The sequence below is a fragment of the Armigeres subalbatus genome, chromosome 2 (genome assembly GCF_024139115.2).
Source record: "Armigeres subalbatus isolate Guangzhou_Male chromosome 2, GZ_Asu_2, whole genome shotgun sequence".
Classification (NCBI taxonomy): Eukaryota; Metazoa; Arthropoda; class Insecta; order Diptera; family Culicidae; genus Armigeres; species Armigeres subalbatus.
In genome coordinates, this window is record NC_085140.1 from 82,747,162 (window position 1) to 82,772,440 (window position 25,279).

General features: G+C 37.0%; 2 protein-coding genes across 4 annotated transcripts in view; one reads left to right on the forward strand and one right to left on the reverse strand.

Annotated features, from left to right (window-relative positions):
* Positions 1 to 25,279, forward strand: part of LOC134209513 (bifunctional heparan sulfate N-deacetylase/N-sulfotransferase) — a 612,835-nt gene that overhangs the window by 506,647 nt on the left and 80,909 nt on the right. The gene's annotated exons all lie outside the window — the stretch shown is intronic.
* On the reverse strand, positions 1,067 to 2,790 carry LOC134214620 (leucine-rich repeat-containing protein 15-like). Its single transcript, XM_062693945.1, has 2 exons — positions 2,644 to 2,790; positions 1,067 to 2,584 (listed from the first exon to the last, which is right to left on the reverse strand). The coding sequence occupies exons 1-2, from the start codon at positions 2,652 to 2,654 to the stop codon at positions 1,627 to 1,629; spliced, it is 969 nt and encodes a 322-aa protein (XP_062549929.1). The 5' UTR covers positions 2,655 to 2,790; the 3' UTR covers positions 1,067 to 1,626.

Here is a 25,279-nt window from a genome sequence, read left to right on the forward strand (position 1 = left end):
TTTTTTCGATTTCGCTTTAGACGAGAATGACTATTGTCAGCCCTGGTCGTGACGGAAAGGCGCGTCTCTCAAACGTTCTCAAGTTCTTAATCATGCAAGAAATCCGTGGATAGGGCTTTAAGATCTATCCGCGTCACAAAAAATCAATCGAGCTGGTTTAATTATGGCATACGCTCGCTTTGAAGTAATAATAGAATTAATGACATGGGTTCTCGGTCATCCAAGAAATCCCTACAATTGAGTCTTAAGGGCAAGCCTCCCGGAATCCAAAACAAAAAAGCAAGGGCACCCCATTCAATTCGGAAGCAAAAGCAGCGCACAACTGTTATTTTTATTATTCCAGCTTTGCCGCGTCGCAGCAAATAATAAAAATCGAGAGGCCTTAAGATCTACATGAGTAACCAAAGATCAAGCCAAGCTGTTATATGCTTTTTTGATGTAGGGGAACTGTTCCATTTTCCATCTCACTGAACATATATTCATCTCATCACCAAACAAAGAAATACAGCACCAATATCGTCGTTACTTTTTGCTAACATGCGAGCTCACTGCTGAAAAAAATCACAATAATAAGAAACAAACCAAATTCCTTTTCATTGCTTTGTTTTTTATGAAATGAATATAGGAGCTATGGGATGAAATGCCGAACCGTTCCCCTATAAGCTTGTGTTCTTGGTTATCTCATTATATCTTCACGCGTTACCGAAAATCAATCAGACTGATTTAAAATGGTACATGTCCATTGGGATTCACAAAATAAAATGAGTTTACAAGATATTTTCCTGGTCATTCAAGAATCCGGAGGAAAAACCGCTAATTTACCAAATTAATTATACTATGCACATAATTTGTATCCACACTCTAGCTTTTTACACGACAACTTTACAAAACAAAGCTTTCATTTGAAATAAAACGAGAATAGGACTTTGTTTCTTCTAATTGTTAGTTGATTCTTTTGTCAGTTACATTGCTGTTTGATTACCTTTTGAGGCTGGCGCGTTTCACGCATCATTTTTTGAATTCACACGAGAAGGTAGCACTTTCAAATGAAGTCGTTTTCTAGTAATAAAATTTGTTTTTCGTCCACATTTTTATTCCGTATACCGAAAGTACATACATTTCAACATTTATCATTTTCAAATTCTGATATTTGCTTAGGGGCGCTATTGTCCGTTGTTGCCCTTCTAAAGCTTGGTGATTTTTTTCTCTTTGACAAAAAATACGGTTTGAGCTTTGTTAAAAGATTTATATGGATTGAACAACAAGCACTCAAGGCCTACGCACTTGTAGTTTTATTCTTTTTCATTTATTATTATCTATACTTCCACTACAAACGTCGACATATTTATGATTGTTTTCTAGCTTGGCTGTGCATCTTTGATACTTTCCTTTTGTCTTCCACTCGTTCAGTGCTTGAAATAGAGTAATGATTTCATTTGAAAAAGTTAGTAAATACTATATTTGACATGAAAGTAACGTTCCAAATATTGTTCAGCACAATGTAGTCCACAGGTCAAGGAAGATCGTCATTCATCAAAATTTTCGTCACTTTCCTCGTCACTCAATGAGATAATCACTTATTAATAACTAACACATCATCCATCGCCAGCTAATGATCACAACAAATCACACACCACCAAGAACTTTGTTATCTACCACTCGTTCTTCCAACTTGATAACACTCTCATTCAACCGTTGCACTAGCTCCCTAAGCTCCCGGTTCTCCTGTGCCAGCTTCAGCAGCTGTTCCCGATCGTGCCGCAGCTCTTCGCCCTGTGCTTGGAACAGAAAATCGACAACCGTCCGGTAGCAGCAGATGTCCCCCACCCAAAGGTACCGGCAGACGGTGTCCTTCCGGGCGATCTGGATGCTTCGGGCTTCGATGTGGCCCATTGAGAACTCCAACCAGCGGCAGTTCCAAGGGTTTTTGCGTAGCGAGATGGCGTTCAAGGCCGGGAAGGCTTCCGCGAAGTACGGGATGAAGGATAGTTTGTTCTTGCTGAGCGATAGGGTTTGAAGGTGGGCGAAGCGGAGCCCCAGCTTGGAGTCTAGCGTTTTGATGAAGTTGTCGTACAGTGAGAGAACCTTGAGGTTGGTGGCGTTGGTGAACAGTTCCAGGTCAACGTACTCGAGCGAGTTGTTGTAGAGGAAGAGTTTTTCCAGACCTTCCAGATAGCGGATGTTCTTCGGGATGACGCTGATGGCGTTGTGAACGATGGTGAGCGTCTTCAGATTTCGGTATTCGGTGGGTTCAACTTCGAACTCGAGAAGACCATTTCGTTGCAGATTAATTTCTGTGAGATTGCTGACGGCTATCAGAAACTTCCGAATGGCGGTATTGTTGTACATGTGGAGTAGCCGCACTCCGGAAAAGTGGGTATACATATCCTTTGAAAAGTTCGGAATTGAACCGGATTTTATGAGCAGGATTTGTTGTTTCGGAAATTCCAAGTGCTGGGCACTGATGGGATCGTTGACGATGACATTCTCTAAGAAACAGAAACCAGCTTCGTTGACGATTGAGCACTTGTAGCTTTTTGAGGATGCTAGCGACAGATAGATTACAATCAGGATAGTTGATGCCCTGGTTAAAAGTATTATTCTATTAGAAATGGTTTCAAGTCAATATTCTCAACAATTTACCAATAATTCATAGTGAAGCGTGTGACTTCAGCACACAGTGAAGCGAACGATCAGTTTCAAATGATAAATGAAGCAAGACTGAAAGAATGGAATGTTTTTCCCCAGACGCACAGAATCCACAGATCCGCCTGGTTCTTATCAGTAGCTTTACGTTCTACTGAACTGATAATCATTGTTGTTGCTCTATTCCCAGCAGTAGCGGAGGCAGTGAAGAGTGATGGATCCCTACAGCTTCCGGTTGCGCCGAGCAGTGCCGCACAGTAATGCCTCGTTTGGGCAAATGTGGAAAATCCGAATCAAGTGATTGATTTTTATACAATTTTTGTTACCAATAACTAGTGTTAGCCTCGTCGTAGATTCCTCACAGTTGAACAATTTTCTACTTTTCAACAGTTTTATTATTAGAAACTCAATTTGATTATCTTATCAGCCAGAAATTTTGAGTTTGTCAGATAATAAAAAATAGTAGAATTGGAAAATTAGTTTATGTATTACAATTTTGAAGCAATAATTTAAAATTTTAATAATTTATTTCCGCTGAAATAACAATTATCTCTCGTTTTTTAACCTGTATAAAAAATTGACTAAACAAGCTTTAACGGATTTTCTCATATTGACAATTTTGTCCGTCGGATCAATTCGCTTGAAGCACTGTGTGGTTAACGCCCTTTACCGAAAAAAAGAGAATGGAACGCAAATTCATTATTGCCATCGAGGTCGTTCGTTCATTATCACCATCGCTGGTCTCGGGTTCAAACTGTGGCACTGACGTGATACATTCTATGCAGTTGTGTGAATTAATCAGCATACGACGGGGCGGGTACATAGAAATGCAACCACCATCGAGCTATGTAGGTCTATGTCAGGAGGCAGACGGACGGATGGATGGTTGCGGAGACTCACACTTTGGCACAGCATCTCTTTGATGTTGGGAAGCCGAGGCGTCGAATCATGCAATTTAGTGATTGGCTCTGATTTGCGCATTTTGAAGCCAATTTGGCCGGGCATGACTGGACACGCACTACTGTCTGGGTCGTTCAGTGGTGCTGAATAATTAATGACACTCTGGCCCCGGGTCAACAGGAGCCGCCTGATGAATAGATATTACAAAGTTGATGGTCCGTGTGTGGGCAGGAAGCCGTTTTGCGGTGCATTCGTGCGTGCGGAATGCTATTATATTGGGTAGGAATATGAATGGGCCGGTTCTAGTACAGGAAACCGTCTATTTGTGTGGGTAATTGATCTCTATGTTGCAAACTGTGTGCCCCATAATTTCAAGCTGATTATTGCAATACAGAACGGAGAACGTTGTTTGTTATCACAATCTACTAAGATAATAGTAAATGTATTTGTCACTTTAATGGATGCCTTCTGTCCAAAGTCCTGCGGATTGTGCAACACGCATCCACGGTTTGGTCGACGATTATCGCATGTTCGCGCCCTATCCAAACTGAGAAAATTGGTGTATTGTTGAGACTTGCAGCTCATCTACCTCGTAGGAGAAGACTAGCAAGAAAGACGATGTAAGATACGATGATCTGGTCGATTGTTTATATCAGCGCGTGCGTATACTCAATTCCGGCAAGCCAGATAGTTCTATATCTGCCTTGCCAAAGGCGGCCGACTTCCAGCAGAATAGCTTCAAGCAGAAAATGTCATCCAATCTGCTTCCCTGTCGAAACACTCTTTTCATTCGTATTTGTGCGGTGTTTCTTGGGAAGAACGTCAGTCAGGACCAAAAGATCATCGATCCAAGCGTTGGCCGCAGCGTTAGTCGCACGAATAAGCACAACAGAGTTAGTCGTGTCATCGAAGTCCGCTGTATAGTTTCCTCCATTCAACAAAGACATTTCGCACAAGGCTCGTACCTTCCCTGATTCGGCTCCGATGTTGAATTTCATTTCGAATCCACTGACGAAGAGCCCCTTCAGTTGCCTTTTCTCAGTGGATGTATCCGTCGCAACATAGGATGCTTACAACAACAATCAGATCTGGAGATCGAATAATCTCGAACAGCTTTGAGGCAATTCTCATCGGCAAATTGGTGAATCTGCTGCAAAGACCTCAAAGAACTGAGGCATTCCAGGGTGCAGTTACCGAGAGGGCCTAACCTTCTTCCAGAAGTGGGGCACGGCTTAGCGATGACGAGACTATAAGCCGTCGTGGAAATACTCGCTTCACAAGTAAGAAAAGAGTATAATTGGGCCTACAAAAAACGCTGCATACGCGCGAACCTACTGCCTACAATTTTCCGGCGCTTGCTTTGTTCAAGAGTATGGGCAGAGCAAAGACATAAATTATGGCGGTATTTTGTTCGCGAGTAAAAATCATGATCGCGAGTTTTTGTGGTTTCTTCAAATAGAATGAATAAGCGGGCTTGGTAGTCATATGGCTACTGCTTCTGCCTCATACGCAGGAGGTCGTGGGTTCATTCCCAGGTCCGTTCCATTCTCCTACTTTGTATCTTTCTCTTTATTTCTCATGTTCTAGCAATCGCTAGAACTGGAAATGGACTTCCATACCGTTTCCATTACTATTCCTATACCTTCAACTTGAGTATTCTAACAGTAATCTGCTAGAATTGGAAATGAACTATAGAGCTCGTTTCCTACATCCAATTAGAAATTCCATCAGTTACCTTCTCCTATCTATCACATTGGCAGCTCGTTAACCAAGACGGACCCTTCAACCTTACCCAGAAAATCCAACAAATTCCGCATGAACTCGTGGCAAGTGCAAAGGTATATTCGGCTTGCAGTGGGCGAGTTGCATCATCATTTCCTCCCCTTCCCTACATTGACTTGCATTCTGACGTGGCAGGCGCCAGTATGACCTTACAAATGAGATCACCAGTACTTGTACATTGAAGATGTGTGCTAGTCCCAAGCAAACATCTGTTGGTTCCCTGTGCAAGAACAGCTGATCTGGTCATAATGGAGTAGCAACTACGAGCAGTCAATCAAGCTCAAGCTTTCTTCAAATAGAATGAATAAATTTAACTTGAGATAAACACAATAACAATAAACAAGTGTATTCTTGTTCGAACATTCGTGGGAAACATGTTCTGAGGTTGTTTTATGGGGCCGTCCAGAAACCACGTGGTCATATATGGGGGGAGGGGGGGTTTGGAAAATGACCACGATAAGCCACATGGGGGAGGGGTTTGGGTGATCTCGAACCACGTGGTTTTTTTGCACGAAAAACTTTTGGTGAATAACAATAGCGGTGTAAAAAATACAAATCATTTAAATTCAATGATTTAATCATTAAACGCAAAGCGCATCTAAGGGCCGATGCCCACGTAGTGTCTTTTCAACTCAGCGTTAAAAAGACGTAGGTGTGCATCGAGAAAAATCGATAACGCAGCGTCGGTCGCAACGCCGATGCATATCTGCATTATTTGACCATCTTAGCCTAAGATCCTATATCCATACATAAATAAACGAAGAAACAGGTTGCGATTCAGTCTAAAATAATTTGGATAGGAAAAATGGAAAATATTTAAAAAAAAACTCCGCCGCAGATGGCTTTTGGCATCACGCCGCCGACACTTTTTCAGCTACAATTTTGAAAAATGTTCATGTTTTTACAATAATCCAAGAAAAAATCTTAAGAAGAAAAATTCACAAGAATTTCTTGAGGATATTCAGGCAAAATCAAGTAAAGAAATTTCCTGTAAAAACTTTGACATTACTTCATACAATCCTGATAAAGTGCTGGCATTCAGAATTTTTTTTGAACAATTCTCTCTGAAAATTTTTTCTTGGAAATTTTGCTACAAATTGATAATGAAAGAAAAAAAAACAAAACATCTTCAATGTTAATTTTGAAAATTTTTTCCTTAAAACTCCGAAAAAAATTCCATGTGAATTCTGTCTGAAAATTAAAAACAGTCCCGTGGGAGTGCACTTCAAAATGTTCAGTCTCCAGTTAGCCAGTTCGATTCTCATTCCTGTCTAGGATGTTTTCGGGTGATGTTTCCCACACTCGACACTCTAGGTACAGTGTATCCATCGTACTTGCTACACAAGATATATAATCGTGCAATGGCTAGCATATAAAAGCTTTCAATTTATAACTCAGGAAATGCTAATAGAATATACTAAGTTGAAAAGCAGACCAACTTCCAGTTGGAATATGGAGCCAATGCCACAACACTTTGATATTTCCGTTGATTCTTTTTTTTCAATTTTGGAATTTTGAAATGAAAAATTTTCGGCATATTTTTTTACGGTCTTTATGAGTTCTATCACATTTTTTTTTAATTTTCTTATTGTTTTTATTCAAGGCATTATCATATCAAGGATTATCTACAATTTTTTTTGGATTTTCAAAGAATAAATCTTTAGAATTCTCAAGGTTCGTGTTTTTTGAATTTGAACCCGAAATCATTTCAAAATTTCATCGGGAATTCATTCTTCTTCGGGTTGTCATTTTGATTTCTTTGTAGGTTCAGCTAAACATTGCTTTAAATCCTTACCATGCAAAAATGCACAGGAAATGATTTAGAAAGTTTAAGGAATTTTCACATCAGAAAATCTTCAAATTTTTTATTTAATTTTTAAGGAATTCCTACTGGAAATGCTTTAAAAGTACCACCTTTACAAGTACTACAAAAGTACAATTTTTTCGTTATTTCCACTTGTAATAACATCGGAATTTCCTCGGGAAATTCATTATTTGTGATTCAGATGAACTTTTTTCGATTTTCAACTGGAAAATCTTAGGAATTTCCATCGGAAATATTTTGGCATATTCCGAACAATTTCTTTTGGAAATTAAAAAAAAAACTGCTGAAAATTTCTAAGAATTTCTTTTGGAAAACGAAAAAAAATTCCATTGGAAATTTAGAAGAATTTCCTTTGAAGATTAATTAAAGTTGCCCAGGATTTTGAAAAAAATCTTTAGAGATTCTGTAAAAAAAATAAGCTGGATTTTTTTTCTAATTTATACTGAAAATTCTTCGGAATTTGATGTTTAATGGAATTTTTATCGTAAATATGCATTTCGGATCCTTCTACGGATTTGTCTAGTTCTTCAAAATTTCTACCGAACATTTTTCGGAACTCTTCCACAGAATTTCGGAAAAAAATGTCGTTGAAATTGTAAAGATTTTCCGGGGAGACTCCGAAAAATTTCTTATCAATATTACCAAGGTTTTCCTTGCAACTCCAGAATAATTATTCTTGAAAATTAAGAAGATCTTGGAATTTAAAATAAATCCAAGCAATAAATGTAGGCAATAATTTAGGCTTAAGAAGCCTAGTTTTTATGATATTGAATAATTATCATAATTGATCGAAAAAATTAATAATGCACCTAAATGTTCTAAATCCACAAAATTCTAGTAGTGCGCATGAAAAAGGTTATGACATAGAGAAGTTTGCATTTAAAAAATCAACATGAAATTCTAAATAAAATGCTTTTAAATTCATGAAAGGGTCTTAGAACTAAGGAGATTCCGGCGATATGAAAAAAGTGGCAGTGTTCCAGAAAAAAACTCTCCAATTCCTAAAACAATCTAGGTTAAAAAATAGTGTTATAATAACGATTGAAATTGAATTCCAAAACAAATCTCAACCCTTTCAGGAATGATGGGTCATATATGCCCAGCGTTTTAGATTGTCTATAAAATCACAAAAGAGAGCTAGGCCACCATTTTCTTCAGTAAAATTGTTCATCTAGATATTGGCTTTACAGAAAAAAATGGGAGCTCAAATTTGACTGACCATGAAAACTCAGATATCCGAAACCTTGGGAAGATTTCGATTCTAAGAGCGTGTAAATAAAGTTTAAATGTTTGAATCATTCTAAACAGATGGGTGGTCAGATAAGATGGGTCATCCTGAACGTTAAGCCAAGGAATACGAGATGCTCAAGGTACTTCAAAATGCTCTCAAGTTCAACCCACGAATCTACCAGATCAATCAAGACATTTGCAATGTTCTCATCCTCGGTATATTCCTAATTCGATGAAATAAGCATATGACCCTAATTTCCATTAACATGAGATCCAAGAGACAAGATACCCAAAATTATCTTGAGTCAACAGCAAGTTGCACAATGACTATGAGGTTTGTTCGCAAACTGTTTTTGTAGGGCCTTAGAAGCACTGGGTTCACGGTTCAAGTAGTTCAAACATTACGACTTTCAGGACGTTTTGTATAACCTAAAGAGTCTGTAGTAGCTTGTATAAATAATAATTGAAGTCATATCAACCCAATGGACCTACTGAGATATTACATCATACATCATTCATAAGTTGGTTAATTGGATAAATCGAATGATCCGAACTCCTAAATAATAATTGGTCTATAATACATCCATTCCTCTAAGAGTCGCTTATGAAAGAACCATTGACTGAAGCATATTCGAGATGTGGAATAGAAGTTCCTTGGAAAATTATTCGAAAGAACCATCTGAGTGACCGAGAAAATAATTGTAGTATGGCATCATTGGCTTCCACGAGTCGATATCAAAATAAAAATTGAAGAATTAGAAATTTTGAGAGATGAGCCAGCTCTGGATTGAAAATCTCTTTAGTAGAGAAAAAATTGAAATTTTCCATAATAAAATAGGCAATTGCCAATAAAGAACAATAATACACACAACAATAATAAATTAGCACTTGTAAAATCAAAAATTGCAATTATGAAATAATAATTTTCCATAAAGAAATCAAAGTGTTCAACGAAAAGATGCAAAATTTTCAAGAATAAATCAATATTAGCAATGAACAATCAAAAAAAATATATATAATAATTTATTTCTAATATTGATGACTCTGAAAACAATACTGAAATTTCTACAGGAATGCTACTCAAAAGAAACAACAGTAGGAGGTTTTACTTGCATCTCTAAGATTGCATATTAACTTTGTGATTCTCTGATAAACCTTTCGTTGTAGGTGTTCAGTTCAGATGCTTCGCTGAGGTTAATATTTTAAGAATTTCCAGTAGCTTCAGAGCTATGGAAGGTCCCAAACACTCTAAGGAATATATAGGGATATTCAGTGATGAGCTTTATAGTTATTTAAAAAAAAAACACTAATAAAAAAATTAAAAATATAGAGTCCACATTTTTTTGTATCCTCCTGATGCATTGAAGGTGTGCGAGTTCTAGATATCCTAATACCTGATACACATTACAGCATGATAACATAATCAAAATTTTCGGCTTCATGAAAATTTATAATTTCCATGCTGGGTTTAGTTTAATTTTGAATCAATTGAAATTGTCCATCTTCAAAATTGATCGGATTAACCATATGTTTTAGTTACATAAGTTTTTTTTTTAAATTTTTGTACTTAAAAAAAACCACGTGGTCATGGGGGGGAGGGGGGGTCTGCCAAATGACCACGATAAGCCACATGGGGGGAGGGGGGGTTGAAAATCTTCAAAAATATGACCACGTGGTTTCTGGATGGCCCCTATGCCATTTTGTAAATTAACCCGAAAGACTCGCAAAGCTTCACGAACATTTTTCGGCGTCCGTTTTTTTGTTTTCTCTGCAACTAGTGGCTGATCAAGAATGCATAATAGAATTTCCCGAAGAAACTCCAAAGAATTTTGCGAGGAAACTCCAAAGAATTTCCCGAGGAAATTCCAAAGAATTTACCGAAGAAATTCCATAGAATTTCCCGAGGAATTTCCAAAGAATTTCCCGAGGAAATTCCAAAGAATTCACCGAAGAAATTCCAAAGAATTTCCCGAAGAAATTCCAAACAATTTCCCAAGCAAATTTAAAAGATTTTCCCGAGAAAATTCCAAAAAATTGCCCGAAAACATTCCAAAGAATTTCCCGAGGAAATTCCAAAGAACTTCCCGATGAAATTTCAAAGATTTTTCCGAGAAAATTTTGGAGAAATTTCCGAGAAAATTTCAAAGAATTTCCCGAGGAAGTTCCAGAGATTTTCTCCAAGAATTTCCAAAGAATTTTCCGAGGAAATTCCAAAGAATTTCCCGAGGAATTTCCAAAAAATTTCTCTCGGAAATTCCAAAGAATTGCCCGAAGACATTCCAAAGCATTTCCCGAGGAAACTCCAAAGAATTTGCGAGGAAATCCCAAAGAATTTCCCGAAGAAATTCCAAAAAAACTTCCCGAAGAAATTGCAAAGAATTTCCCGAGAAAATTCCAAAGATTTTCCCTAGGATTTTTCAAAGAATTTCCCGAGGAAATTCCAAAGAATTTCCCGAGGAAATTCCAAACAATTTCCCAAGCAAATTTAAATGATTTTCCCGAGAAAATTCTGAAGAATTTCCCGAGGAAAATCCAAAGCATTTCCCGAGGAAGTTCCAAAGATTTTCCCCAAGAATTTCCAAAGAATTTTCCGAGGAAATTCCAAAGAATTGCCCGAAAACATTCCAAAGAATTTCCCGAGGAAAATCCAAAGCATTTCCCGAGGAAGTTCCAAAGATTTTTCCGAGAAAATTTCAAAGAATTTGCCGAGGAAGTTCCGAAGATTTTCCCCAAGAATTTCCAAGAAATTTCCCGAGGAAATTCCAAAAAAAATCCCGGGGAAACTCCAAAGAATTTCTCGAGGAAATTCCAAAGAATTGCCCGAAGACATTCCAAAGCATTTCCCGAGGAAACTCCAAAGAATTTTGCGAGGAAATCCCAAAGAATTTCCCGAAGAAATTCCAAAGAATTGCCTGAGGAAATTCCAAAGAATTTCCCGAGAAAATTCCAAAAAATTTCCCGAGGAATTTCCAAAGAATTTCCCGAGGAAATTCCAAAAAAATTTCCCGAGGAAATTCCAACGAATTTCCCGAGGAAATTCTAAAGAATTGCACGAAAACATTCCAAAGAATTTCCCGAGGAAATTCCAAAGAATTTCACGAGGAAATTCCAAAGAATTTCCCGAGGAAATTTCAAAGATTTTTCCGAGAAAATTTAGGAAAAATTTCCGAGAAAATTTCAAAGAATTTCCCGAGGAGATCCAAAGATTTTCCCCAAGAATTTCCAAAGAATTTTCCGAGGAAATTCCAAAGAATTTCCCGATGAATTTCCAAGCAATTTCCCGAAGAAATTCTGAAAAAATTCCCGAGGAAATTCCAAAGAATTTTGCGAGGAAATCCCAAAGAATTTCGCGAAGAAATTCCAAAAAAATTCCCGAAGAAATTCCAAAGAATTCCCGAGAAAATTCCAATGAATTTCCCGAGGAATTTCCAAAGAATTTCCCGAGCAAATGCCAAAAAATTTCCCGAGGATATTCCAAAGCATTTTTCGAGGAAGTTCCAAAGAATTTCCCGAAGAAATTCCAAAGAATTTCCCGAGGAAATTCCAAAGAATTTCCCGAGGAAATTCCAAAGAATTTTCCGAGGAAAATTCAAAGAATTTCCCGGAGAAATTCCAAAGAATTTCCCGAGGAATTTCCAAACAATTTCCCAAGCAAATTCAAAGAGTTTCCCGAGAAAATTTTGAAGAATTTTCCGAGAAAATTTCGAAGAATTTCCCGAGGAAGTTCCAAAGATTTTCCCCAAGAATTTCCAAAGAATTTTCCGAGGATATTCCAAAGAATTTCTCGAGGAAATTTCAAAGAATTTCCCGAAGAAACTCCAAAGAATTTCCCGAGGAAATTCCAAAAATATTCCCAAGCAAATTTCAAAGATTTTTCCGAGGAAATTCTGAAGAATTTTCCGAGAAAATTTCAGAGAATTTCCCAAGGATTTCCATAGATTTTTCCTAAGAATTTCCAAAGAATTTCGGACAATTTCCTTAGTAGGGTTGCTTAAATTGGAATGGAAAAAACTTTTTTCAATTTTTTGGATGGGCCGCCATCTGATTCGTTTCTATTTGATGCCTTGATGCTCTAGACAAAATTTTAGTCAAATCGGGCAGTGCTTAACTCGTTTGAAGTTTATATGCAGAAATGTATGCAGAAACATCCAAAAACAACGATTTGCGAAATTTACGACGAAGAACTATGATACTCATTCAGAACATGAAGAATTTAATAAAGAATGTTAAACGCGAAAAGATTAGTTTTTTCCCGGCGAAATTGCATTTCTCTGAAGTGAGTTCGGTGCGTGTTTTCTGTTGTTTCGGAAAGCAGAACGATCGCGTGATCTGCCGAAATACTGTGTTCTGCAATGTGCGGCCGGTATGTGTCGAACTAATTTTCCTCCCCTTATCCTAATTGACTGTGAGAACGTGGCCGGCATCGTTATTCGTCTTGAAATAAAGAAACTCAGAAGCATGTAGAGCAAGTCCCGAGAAAACTATTCAATTGGTGAACTGTGCATTATTTGTTGTTTCTCGGCCAATCACGAATAGCAACTACGATGGGTACAGTCAATCAAGCTAAGCTAAGCTAAGCGAAATTGCATTTCTCTGAAATGGGGTTTGAGCAAATTTCTCTTCTTTTACCTTTGAAAAGAAATAAATTCACCCATACAACACTCCAAAAAAATGTTAATATCTTTGCCTAATGAACTCTAATATTTTTAGCATAACATTCTGCATTTAATTCTACAAGAACTGAATGAGTATCATAGTTCTTCATCGTAAATTGTACCGTCCAACTGAAAATCACTGATTTTCGCATACATTTTTCCATATAAACTTCCATCGAGTTTAGCTCCGCCCAAACGTTGACCGATTTGGCTGAAATTTTGTCCAGAGAATCAGGGCGTCAAGTAGAGCCGAATAAGAAGGCGGCCCATCAAAAAAATGAAAAGTGTTTTGTTGAGTGTTAGTTAGCGAGGACGGATGATTTATCCGTAGAAGAATTTTAATTCTACGACAAATGTTGTGGCGTCATCTTTTTTAATCACCACTCTATTCGAAAATATTTCCCGTCCTAATATAGCAGTGGAATATTAGTATACTCAATCAAAATCGAATCGAAATGGTCCTTTTTTGCTATTGTTTGAAATGGATTAGATCGGACATTTATTCCGATGTTGAAATGGAATTTCGCCTCTATTTTTCAGAGACGTAATTATATGGATCGATTTCTCTTAATCGATGTTATATTTTGTTTATAACTCAATTGTTTCAAAAGCTACAACCGTGATTATTGATTCTGGTGTAAGATACAATAATCCTTTATCATACCAAACCCTTAAATCATCGACAAACTAGCGCAATTCGGTACAATAATAAAAAGAAAATATCGACGAAGAGAAATGAATGAAACTAGGCGCGAGATTTATTAATGGTGGCTACGTAACCTTGAGGCTGTGGGTCTGTCTCTGCTGCGATGATCAGCTAAGCTCCAAACTAGGCAGACTTTGCATTATTGATGCGTGCGCCTATGCTAATCTCGGTATTTACCACCGTCTGTGGCCATTTTTGGCTACCAATATCTAGAAAGCTTACAATATTCTATTGTGTTTGCACGTCTATTGTGAAGCTGGAAAGAGTTGCCGTTTTCACATCCAACGATTTGATTTTATTGACGATGATGAGCGTTCGCTAACGTCATTGAGCTTACTTTGTATGTTTTTGAAGCATCGGGAAATTTTGTTTAGCGCCCTGAAGATTTCTGTCGAAAATTCTGAAAACATCCGACATACATCCGACAAACATACGACTTCTGTCGAACGCTCTTCTTTTAAAAATCTTAACTATTTTTAAACTTCTTTCGGAATACTTAAGTACTTTTGTTAAATGCGTACATACCAACGTTTTCTAAGAGACTTCGAGGATTTGGCATATTATCATGTGTATGATTAGCATAACAGCCTAATATTCCCAAAGATTTCATAAGCTTTACCAATTGATATATTTCCAACCAAACAAAAAAAAACAATAGAAATGAAGAAACTTACCGTATTCTTTGATATATTCTATTCTTCTTCCTTGAAATATTTTCAATTTACCTTTGTTCACCTGACAGAGCTTCTCTTCGGAAACTTTCAATGCGGTTGGACGCTCTCGCCGAAAATTATTGCCACCCAAACCTCTTTCATTGTAACAATCTGGGAAATTCCATTCTGGAACTATTTTTAATTGAATTTAATAACATCCAGCAAGCATTCGTCGTTCCGGAAACGAAACTCAGCATTCAATGGAGGGGGTTGGACGCCGGCAGTGGGAAACTTCTCCATTTTCAAGCCAAACGAAGCTACACAAAAGTGCAAGAGTATGCCATTTTCGCCTACACTCCGACCCGCCTCCCATACACGTCCCTCTCGAGTCAGAAATTACATTTACTGCTCCGTATTAAAAAGCCATATTCGTACTCGAGTAAATCAGGGGCATGGGGGGTAAACAAAAACTAATTCCGTCAGGTTGCCCCCTCGCTCCCCCTACTTTCACGCAGAAGGAAACCGCCGAATCTTTTCGGCAGTCTAAAGTTTTTTACACGGTTCTTGTGATGAAAGAGGCAACGAGGGTGCACCGAAAATAATTTGGTTTTGGCCAACTCGTTTAGTTTATACCACGAAACGGGCGATTACTATACTGGAGAACGAGCGATAATGTGTGCAAGTAATTTCTGACTTTTCCGCTACCGGGTTTCGTCGTCGTTGTCGTCGCAGCTTCACACAAGATGCACCGTTTCAGCAGCATAAGGCCGTAGATTGTATTTAGTACAGCGCTAGTCGTGGGGGGAAGTTGCGGAGAAAAGTTTAAACGAGCGAAAATTAAAATCAGTTAGGCAGCGCTGGCATATATAAGCTTAATTAAACTGACTGATTCTAGTTAACTCCTATGGCACATAATAATCGAAATAAAAAAAAGTTTATTTTAGTAGTTTGAAAATGATTTTCATCAAGCTCCTCTACTATGTTAACGTTCCTCATAATTTGAAGATAAACAATCAAATGTATCTCTGGGAAATGTCGGAAATTCAAGTAGAAATCAAAAAACTCAGTTCACCATGAAGAGAAGTCTAATTAACTTTTACTTTAATTCTTTAAATATACCTATCAAAAATATGCTAAGTAATAGGAGTATAGAAGATTTATGTAAAATTTCAGAATACTGTCCCATTTTACGAGATTTTATTTGGAAGTTACTAAAAATTGCTAAAATTTTTCGATGTTGATCCTGAGAACTTCGACCAACCCCCGTAACGCTGGTGTCTGGTGCGTTGTGTGTTACGATATAAGATCTACCATGGTCACATTGTCAGCTACAATGTGGTACTCATTAAGTAAGTACTACATCCACACTTCCTTCCCCTCCCAAGTTACGGTGAAGATGAGCAGGAGCAGTAATCCTCATGCTTTCGTGATTTTGTCCTAGAATTAAATCAAGGACCACACCCACCTTGATTTTTGATTGAAAAATATAAGCATCACGAGTGTTCAATCTACTAACTTCGACCAATTGCTAAACAAGGCATACAATCCCAAAATTGGAAAAAAAATCAAATAAATTATAATCAGCATGCTCCTAAAAGCCCCATCTATCAGAGCTTAATAATTGTCTCTCTTCCATCTTTCTTTTTTACCTCCCACTTTGATTGAGTCTACCCTCAAGAGTGCTCCCAATTTCCTAGCATGAAGCACCCTTATAATATGCCGAAAAGACAATTGCCTACTGGAACAGCATGCAAAATAATCTCTCCAAAATTAAACCTAAAATCCACTTTACTCTCGGCAGATGCACCGACCGTAATAACCCATTCCCATGAAAGTCATTACAGAGCGCACGGCTTCCCTGTTGAATTTTCGCAGTTTTTTTTTCCTGTGGAATTGGGGTAATGTGAGAGAATCAAATTAAGTCAGCGGAGAGTGAGGCACAGCTATTCTTGAAGATTCTCGATGCATTAAAATCTTTAAAAAAAACACTTGTTATTAAATTTAAAACATTTTGTTTTTATTTATTGCTTAGGTTTATAATGGACCAATCCACAAATTCTGTAAGAACTTGTTCTATTAATCCTCGGCCAATAATAGAAAGAAAAAAATGTCTAAGTAGTCATTTCTCTTCATTTTTAATATTTTTTCTCAAGATTCAAAATAAGTATCCTTTTAGTTACACCTTGGTACAGTCAGTAAAAGTTCAGGAATCGCTAATGTGCTACTGCTAATGTAACCTTTTCATTGATCTCGAAACCTTTCGGTACAACTAGTGGCGCCGAAAAAGGTAAAAATTGGCCACCACCGAACATTGTGCCAAAAAGTAATCTACACACAGCTACATGGAGCGGCTGATTGTGAACAGCCGCCAAAAATCATCGAAACTGAAAGTCCCGCGCAAAGTTGCAAAGTTGATCGTCGTCTTCGCCATGCTGCTGCTGTCATCGTCGTCGTTGGAAATCCTCTTAGGAAATTGGTTCCGCGATTTCCATATTAGTTGGAATGAGCTTTTCTTTATCCATTTTTCCTGTTACGGTTCTTCCGCTACGTCGTCGTCGTCCGGGGGTCGATGTTAACGCCAATGTATGTACAGCGTACAGATAATGAAGTCCCGTGCAGTTCTAGATTGGATCGGTGCCAAATGTGGAGCTTCGTAACGATGCGATGGGGGAAAAGGTGTATGAAGGTGGCATCAACGGTGACCAGGTTCGGCATTGTCTTGAATGTTTTAACAGAATCGAGAGCGAGGACGAAGAATTTCGAATTAGCACAATTTTCCGAATGAGAATTTATGCGGAATAATTTGGAATTTTGGCATTTATAGTTTTTTAGGAAAGAAGTGCAAGCTAATACACAAAGTGAGGTGCCCATGAAAGAGTTGTTTATGAAATGTTACACAAAAAGTATCGGCTGTATATGAACGTGTTACCAATTATACAATTATATCCAGTTTATATGAATCAATGTGGGGCCCTCTATAGCCGTTATTGCGAGTTGCGAGTCTGCAATGTCCCAGTGGGGAATGTAATGCCAATGAAGAAGAAGAATAAGATGAATCAATGAATCAAATGCAGTGGTTGATTTCCTATTCATCCGCAGAAGTATATTCGCGAACAGCAGCAAAGTTAACCGTCAGAATATCAAACGCGGGTTTTCTCAAAAGTAGGAACTTTTCAGGAAAAGTTGTTTGATACCAATTAAATACACACCAAAAAATTATAAATATTACAGGTGACGCATTTCAATAAAATGACACAAAACCACATGACATAAACAGAATCATATATTCTTCAATGCCAGATGATTTAAAATTACATTGCAGGGAACCTAAACACAGCAACCGGTGCAACGCACCTAACGCACAAGCAGTCGATGATTTGATGCAGTGAAATACTTGTTCAGTGCAAACCGTGGAACCTGTTTTACTGCGATCACTCCTCTTTCAAGAAACTTAAATAGCTGAGTGGTAGCGTTTTGGGCTCTCACTCAGTGGACTTATGTTCGATTCTCGTTCAGATCCATTAACTTTTTTGTCAAGTTGTGACGTAAAATTAAAGTACCACCTAATTTTACGTCAAAAGTGACGCTCGTAAAAAGTTACCTGCTACTACGCCGCTATCAACATGCTCAAATCGGGTAGTTTATTCCCAGTATCTATCAAATAGCGCATTTTTTTTTCTTTCGGCGATTGAAAGGTGTCTTTTCAGAAATATAAGTTTGTGATCATTATCCGTTCGATGAATATCTTCAGAATCTTAAGACTTTCTGCATTTCTAAGTCTTCAAACCCGTTCCTTTCCTGCCTCAAAATAAAGAGATGTAACCAATTTGCGACGCAATACGTTTGACCAAAAAACTCGCTCTTGACAACTGGGTTAAGAGTGTCCAATAAATTTATACAAAAAAAAAACGTTCTAGAGAAAAATTATGCTTTATTCCTCAACATTGCTTACTTTTTTTCAAAATCTTTATTTATGTTTTTTTTTTCAATTCTAAAATTAAGTTCAACACCAGCAATTTGTACGTTAATATAAAGATTTCCAAATTCTTAGATTTTTCCAATTGGATTTTAAAATTTCTAGTTGTTTGCAGTTTTAAAATTAATTCTTCTTCTTATTCCTCAATTGCTCTACATCCCAATTGGGGAACTAGGCCGAAAATGTTTCCCACCCGCAAACATCCTAGACCGCACCGAAAATCAAACTCTCTTTCTCCGGATTGGCAATCCTACGTCTTCGCTCCCAAAACCAATGAATTGTTAGTTTATTTCTTTTTGGATTTTAAGACTTTTCTAATTTAATTTTTTTTTCGATTTTAATTTATTAAATTTTAAAGTTTTTAGATTTCCGGTTTTTAGATTTATATTTTTGAATTTTTAGATTTTTTGATTTCATAATTTTTAAATCTCTAGATTTTGGATATTTTTTAGATTTACAGATCTAAAGAATTTCATTTTTTTTAAATTGATGTTAAATATTTTGATTATTTTAATTTTTTTCATGTTTAGTCTTTTATATTTTAGGATTTTTGGATCCATAGATTTAAAAATTCTTTGATTTTCAGGTGCTTAGATAAAATTTTTAAATTTTCAGGCTATTTAGTTTTTAGTTTTTCTTGTTTTTTTTATTTTGCAATTTTTGAAGTTTTAGATATCTGAATTTAAGATTTTACATATATGTATTTTGAATTGTAAAACTTTCAGTTTTTTTTATTTTTGAATTTTTGTTTTTAATAGTTTTATTATACTCGGCGGTAAACAGGAGAACGGTATCTGGCGGCGTCGCATGAATCACGAATTGTACCAGGTGTATAAAGGGCTGGATATTATTAAGCTTATACAACACGGCAGACTACGGTGGGCTGGTCACGTTGTTCGTATGCCGGAAGAACGTCAAGCGAAGATAATATTTAGTAGAGAACCCGGAAGAGGCTTCGTGGAAGGCCGCGTACACGATGGCTTTTTGCAGTTGAAGAGGACCTGAGGGCGCTCAATGTTCAGGGCGACTGGAAGCGATTGGCCCAGGATCGAGTCCAGTGAAGAAAGATACTCCATTCGGCGTAGGTTCATCGAAGAGCTTTAGCCCATCAAAATCAAATCAAATCAGTTTTATTATATTTTTCAATTTTTGGACATTTGAATTTTTAGATTTACAGTTTTTGAAATATTTTTACATTTTTGGATTTTCCATAGATTTATAGATTTGGATCAAATCCATTGATTTTAGATTATTAGTTTTTCCGGTTTTAAGATTTTTTGTATTAAATTTGACTTGAACATTGATTTACAATATTCTGAAAACTCAGATGGGAATATGTACATTATGTGGAAGATTTATTTATTTATTTATTTATTTATTCTGTCTTCGACAAAGTCGTACAGACTACTGCTTATAAAATAATAGTAACAAAATAATAGATATTGAAAACATAACTACATTAGATACATCAGAATTTCAAATATACACAACGTAAACACGTATTAAGAACATTTATGATTTGAAAAATGTATTGGAGGTAACCACTTTCCCTTCGATGGGATTCGAACCCACGACCCTCAGTACGCTAGACTGGTATTTTAACCAACTAAGCTACGAATGACCTCCGTCGACGTTTTCGCAACTTAGCGGCTACTGAAGTGATTGAATAATTCGACTATGCGTCCAATTTGGGAATCTCGGGCTCATTCAGTAGCCGCTAAGTTGAGAAAAGGCCGACGGAGGTTTCTCGTAGGTTAAAGCACCAGTCTAGCGTACTAAGGGTCGTTGGTTCGAGGCCCATCGAAGGGAAAGTGGTTACCTACAATGCATTTTTCAAATCAAAAATCTTCCACATAATATACATATTCACATATGAATTTTCAGAAAACTTTAATGTTTAATTTTTATTTTTTTATTTGTAATTTTTGATGAAATGATGATGAATGGCGGGAACAAAAAAGCTTACAAATAATAACTGAGGATATGCTATTTTATGTTCTACTAAGTTGAAAAGCAGGCCATGATCCAGTTGAAGGAATGTAGAGCCATAGAATAAAAAGAAGAATTTTAAATTTTTAATTTTTGCTTTCAGTTTTTAATTTTTTTTTTTAATTTGGCTTTTCAATTTTTAATTTTTAATTCCTTTTATTCTGTTTTAAATTTTTAATTTTTTATTTTCTATTTAATTTTTTGTTTGTAATTTTTATATTTTGAATTAAAATTTTTATTTATATTTTTTTAATTTCTTTTTTTTAATCTAAAATTTTAAATTTTGAATTTTAATTTTTTAGTTATAAATTTTAAATTTGTATTTTTTATTTTTAACTAGCTGACCCGTCGAACTTCGTCTCGCTCAAAATTAATTAACACGATGAAGTATTCAGAAGGGGCAAATGTAATCGCAGAGCAAACGTCAAAACTTCTGTTTTTCCTTATTGCAAATTGAAACACAGTTGCTGGATTAGTTCTCGAGTTATGCAGCAATGTTTGTTATATTTGTATGTATGGGAGGCTCCCCTTCTAGAGCGGGAAGGTCTCGAACCATCATAGAAGTCTCATCAGATAGTATTAAAAAAATCTCCTCATGGCAAATTTGATTTCATTTGCTTGATCAGTTCCTGAGTTATGCAGAAATGTATTTCATTTTCATGAGACCCCCGCCCTTGCAGAGCTGGGAGGGGTGTTGAACAAGCCTACAATCAGTTCAAAAACCTACACATGCCAACTGTGGGTCCATTTGTTCGATTTGTTCTCGAGTTATGCAGAAATGTGTTTTTCTTCTGTATGGTAGACACCCCCCCCCCCTCTAGTGCGGAATTTCGAATCATCTTGACCCTTTTCTTCCCACGACTTTTTTTCAAGGATCTCAATAGAAAGTGAAATGTGAAAAATGGTAGAACAAAAATTATTTGGCATAGCAAAAATTAGTGGAAAACGAAAAAATACTTTTTGATTGTAAATCATTTGTTACTCGATTGTTTTCAATAGGTTCATTATTTTAACGCAAAATTGATTGTATAAGCTATCCAAGCAAAGAAAAAGAAGGAGAAGAAGAAGCTATCCAATGCGACCATAAAGATGTGCTAAATATTTCTAAATATATGTTTTCTAGATTTATAGATTTTTAAATTTTGGATTTGAGGACTTTTGGAACTTAATATAAAATGAAAAAAAAAAACACATAAGGTTTAAAAAAAATAATTCTTAGATTTTTGATTATTATTTCATCTCATTTTTATGTTCTACATATTTGTATTTTTGAAATTTAAGATATTTTTTAAGATTGTTAGAAACTTAAATTTTTAAATTTATAGATCTTTGATTTTTTTTTGTTTTTATATTTTTTGATTTATGTGTTTTTGAAATTGTAGATTTATAGATCTTAGATTTTTAAATGTTCATTGTTTTAGATTTGCAGGTTGTTGAGTTTTGATTTTTGAATTAGATGTTTGGATTTTTAAAATATTAGATTTTTTGGATTCAAGATTTTGATATATTGTTACAATCGTTAAATTTAAAGTTTATTTGAGTTTATGCCCTAGATCCAATTTTGATATAAATAATTTAAAGCTAAAGAAGGATTCAATAATAAATTACTTTGATGTTTCCATGTGTTTAATTTAAATGCACCCTTCGCGAGTTAATTTTACGCAACTATTTTTACGTAGATTTTCGGATAAACATGTTTTTTTACGCGGATTTTATATATTTTTCAAGTGGGTTATCGAAATCGTCAAAAATACAACGATTTTCGTTGAAGTCGTTTTTACGCGGATTTAGGGATAATTAGAGATAGCATATTGTCTAGAAACTATAGAAGTAGGTATACTAATGACATTATTTATTCATTCAAACATTTATTCTCTTCAGACACAGAAATAATTACAAATATAATTAAAAACTTTCAGCAAGAAATGACTCTCGAACAACATTTGAAAGCTACAAAGGTGACGAGCGTTTTTCATTCGACTTGAGTCGTTTTCCAGTGTACTATCGTGTATCCATAATGCCAAAACATTTCGTTATTATTGTACCTCCTCGAGCATACTCGAACGATAAGTCGTTTTCGAGATCGAATCGAAAGTCGTAATACCAAACATGTTCGACTCGATAGAATTTCGTTCGAATCGAGATGCGCAATGCCACCCCAGGTCTTTTGGTCGAATTTGGTCGTTCTGCAGACAGGATGATTTGGCCGAACGGGTCGTATGAAAGAGAATGTAATTTGTCCGATTGAAAATTTATTCCAACTTTTGTGTAACTGTGAATATCTTACCTGGCACAATTTTGTTGTTCCGAATTTAATTCTGGATTGTTGTTTGTCCGTAAGGTGATTTTTCTAAGATCCGTAAGTTGGTTCATCTTCCACATTTTTTTTTCTTTACCGCGGACAGCTTTTTCTAGGGGACAAAGTGAAAGCTGATAGCTCGTCATATGTGACAGTTGTGATTTGGCTCGATAATATTTCGATATATACGAAATGTACGGTCGTTATTATCATGCTTTTTTCTCAGCGAAAAAAATTACCCTATTGACTGGCCCGGTCTGCTACAAAGTACAAACCGTGTTGGCCACTTGATGATGCTACTATGATGACTGCTATGATGATTAAGTTTAACGTTAGATATCGATCCGGATGAAATGAACTGCCGCCGATGCATAGGGACAGTTGTGCTTATGGATTATCTTATTAATATGGGAAAAGCAGAACTAGGTATTTCGATGATCGTATGATCATTCTGCGTCGAATAGAAATTGAGAGCAAACGCTGACTCGACTAAATTTTTGCTCCTATACAGCGTCGTATTTGCAAGTTATTGTGAAAGTTATGCTACCACATGAGTCCATCTGTCTGTGTTGCATCTATATTAGACCGCGCAGTCCCGCCGATATTTACGCTTAGCACGGTGAATCCCTTATGCGTCTCCTCGAGTCAGCTGACCCTCGTGATACCATGATAGACATGGGCAATTACAACCTTCCTAATTTGGCCTGGGAATTCTACAAAATGCCAACAACCATGGTGGAACCCGCAGCTGCGCAGACTACGGAACCGTCTACGTAAGGCCCGTAAACGTTATTTTCGTTCCAGGTCAACTGAGAATAAGTATTCTGTTCAACTTGCGGAAGCTGAGTATGTATAACAGCGTGCATGAAGTTCGTTTCCATGAGTACATTGAACAAATGCTACGAAACCTCAAAAAGAACCCTTCATTGTTCTGGTCTTTTGTGAATACTCGCAAAAGGTCAGCTGGCATTCCGAATATCGTCTTCTATGGTAATCATAATTCTTCCGCCGACAACACTTCTGCAAATCTCTTTGCTGAGTTCTTTCACAGTGTATTTGAGTTAGATTACCATTCACCGCCACAACAATATTTAGATGAGTTACGAAGCTTCAACATCCATCTACCGCAGCTAAACCTCAGTTTTGACACGGTTTTTAACGCTCTTAATGCAGTTGACGTTTCGTAGGGACCTGCTCCAGATCAGATTCCACCGTCGTTCATAAAAACTGTGCAGCCTCGCTGGCTGTCCCAGCCCTGACAATTTTCAACCGATCACTCGCGGATGGCGTGTTCCCTGATGCCTGGAAGCACGCATCAATTACACCGATCTTCAAATCTGGCAACATACATAGCGTGGAAAATTATCGACCCATTTCGAACCTGAACTGTTTGGCCAAAGTACTCGAAAGACTGTTGCATGACAAGCTTTATCCAGCCGTCAAATCCGTTATATCAGAATTCCAGCATGGATTCATGCAAAAACGTTCGACGATCTCTAATTTGATGAGCTTCATCAATAGTGTTATTGGATGCATCGAGAAGCGGCAACAAGTAGATGCTGTGTATATTTACTTTTTGAAGGCATTTGATAAAGTTCTGCATGATCTTGCTATTTTGAAACTGAACCGTCTTGGTCTACCGTCGTGGATCATCAACTGGATTCATTCGTACTTGACTTCAAGAAAAGCCTTCGTCAAGGTTCGTGACGCCACTTCCGATGAATTCGAGATTCCGTCTGGCGTTCCACAAGGGAGTCACCTAGGACCTTTAATTTTTGCGCTATTTATCAACGACGTTTGCGATCAGCTACACTCGTGCAAGCTGCTTTTTGCGGATGACCTGAAAATTTACCGAGTCGTGAAGTCAGCTTTAGATTGCTGTGCACTTCAAGCCAACATTGTGCGCTTATCATCGTGGTGCCAGATAAACGGAATGCAAGCCAACGCAACCAAATGCAGAATCATTACTTTTTTCCGTGTTCACTCACCAATCAGATTTGACTATTCGATGGACCAGTTACGGCTTATGAGAGTTAACTCCATAAAGGATCTTGGCCTTACCTTGGACAGTAAGCTTAGGTTCAACGAGCACATCTCAAAGACAATCTCCAAAGCCAACACTATGCTTGGCTTCCTGCGCCGCAACTCTGCACAATTCGATGATATTTATGCTTTGAAAACATTATACTGCTCATTGGTCCGAAGCATTCTTGAGTACGGAGTTCAAATATGGGCTCCTTACCATGCGATTCATGCATCACGCATAGAAAGCATCTAGAAACGTTTCGTCAGATTCGCATTACGACAGCTGCCATGGACCAATCCCGATAACCTGCCACCGTATGAGCACAGATGTACGCTCATTGGCTAGTAAACACTCTCCAAACGCCGAACATATTTACAACGACTTTTTATTTTTGACATGATCCATGATAACATTGACTGCAGTAGCGTGTTCCGGAAAATCAACTTCAACGCACCTAGCCGCCGATTACGCAATCCACAGTTCCTTTGGACCCCGGCGCATTGCCTCTCCAAAAAGCGAATAGAATTGAAAAACAATTTAATTATTGCACATTCGACTTCGACCTCCTCCTGAACTCAAGAATCTAAAGCCA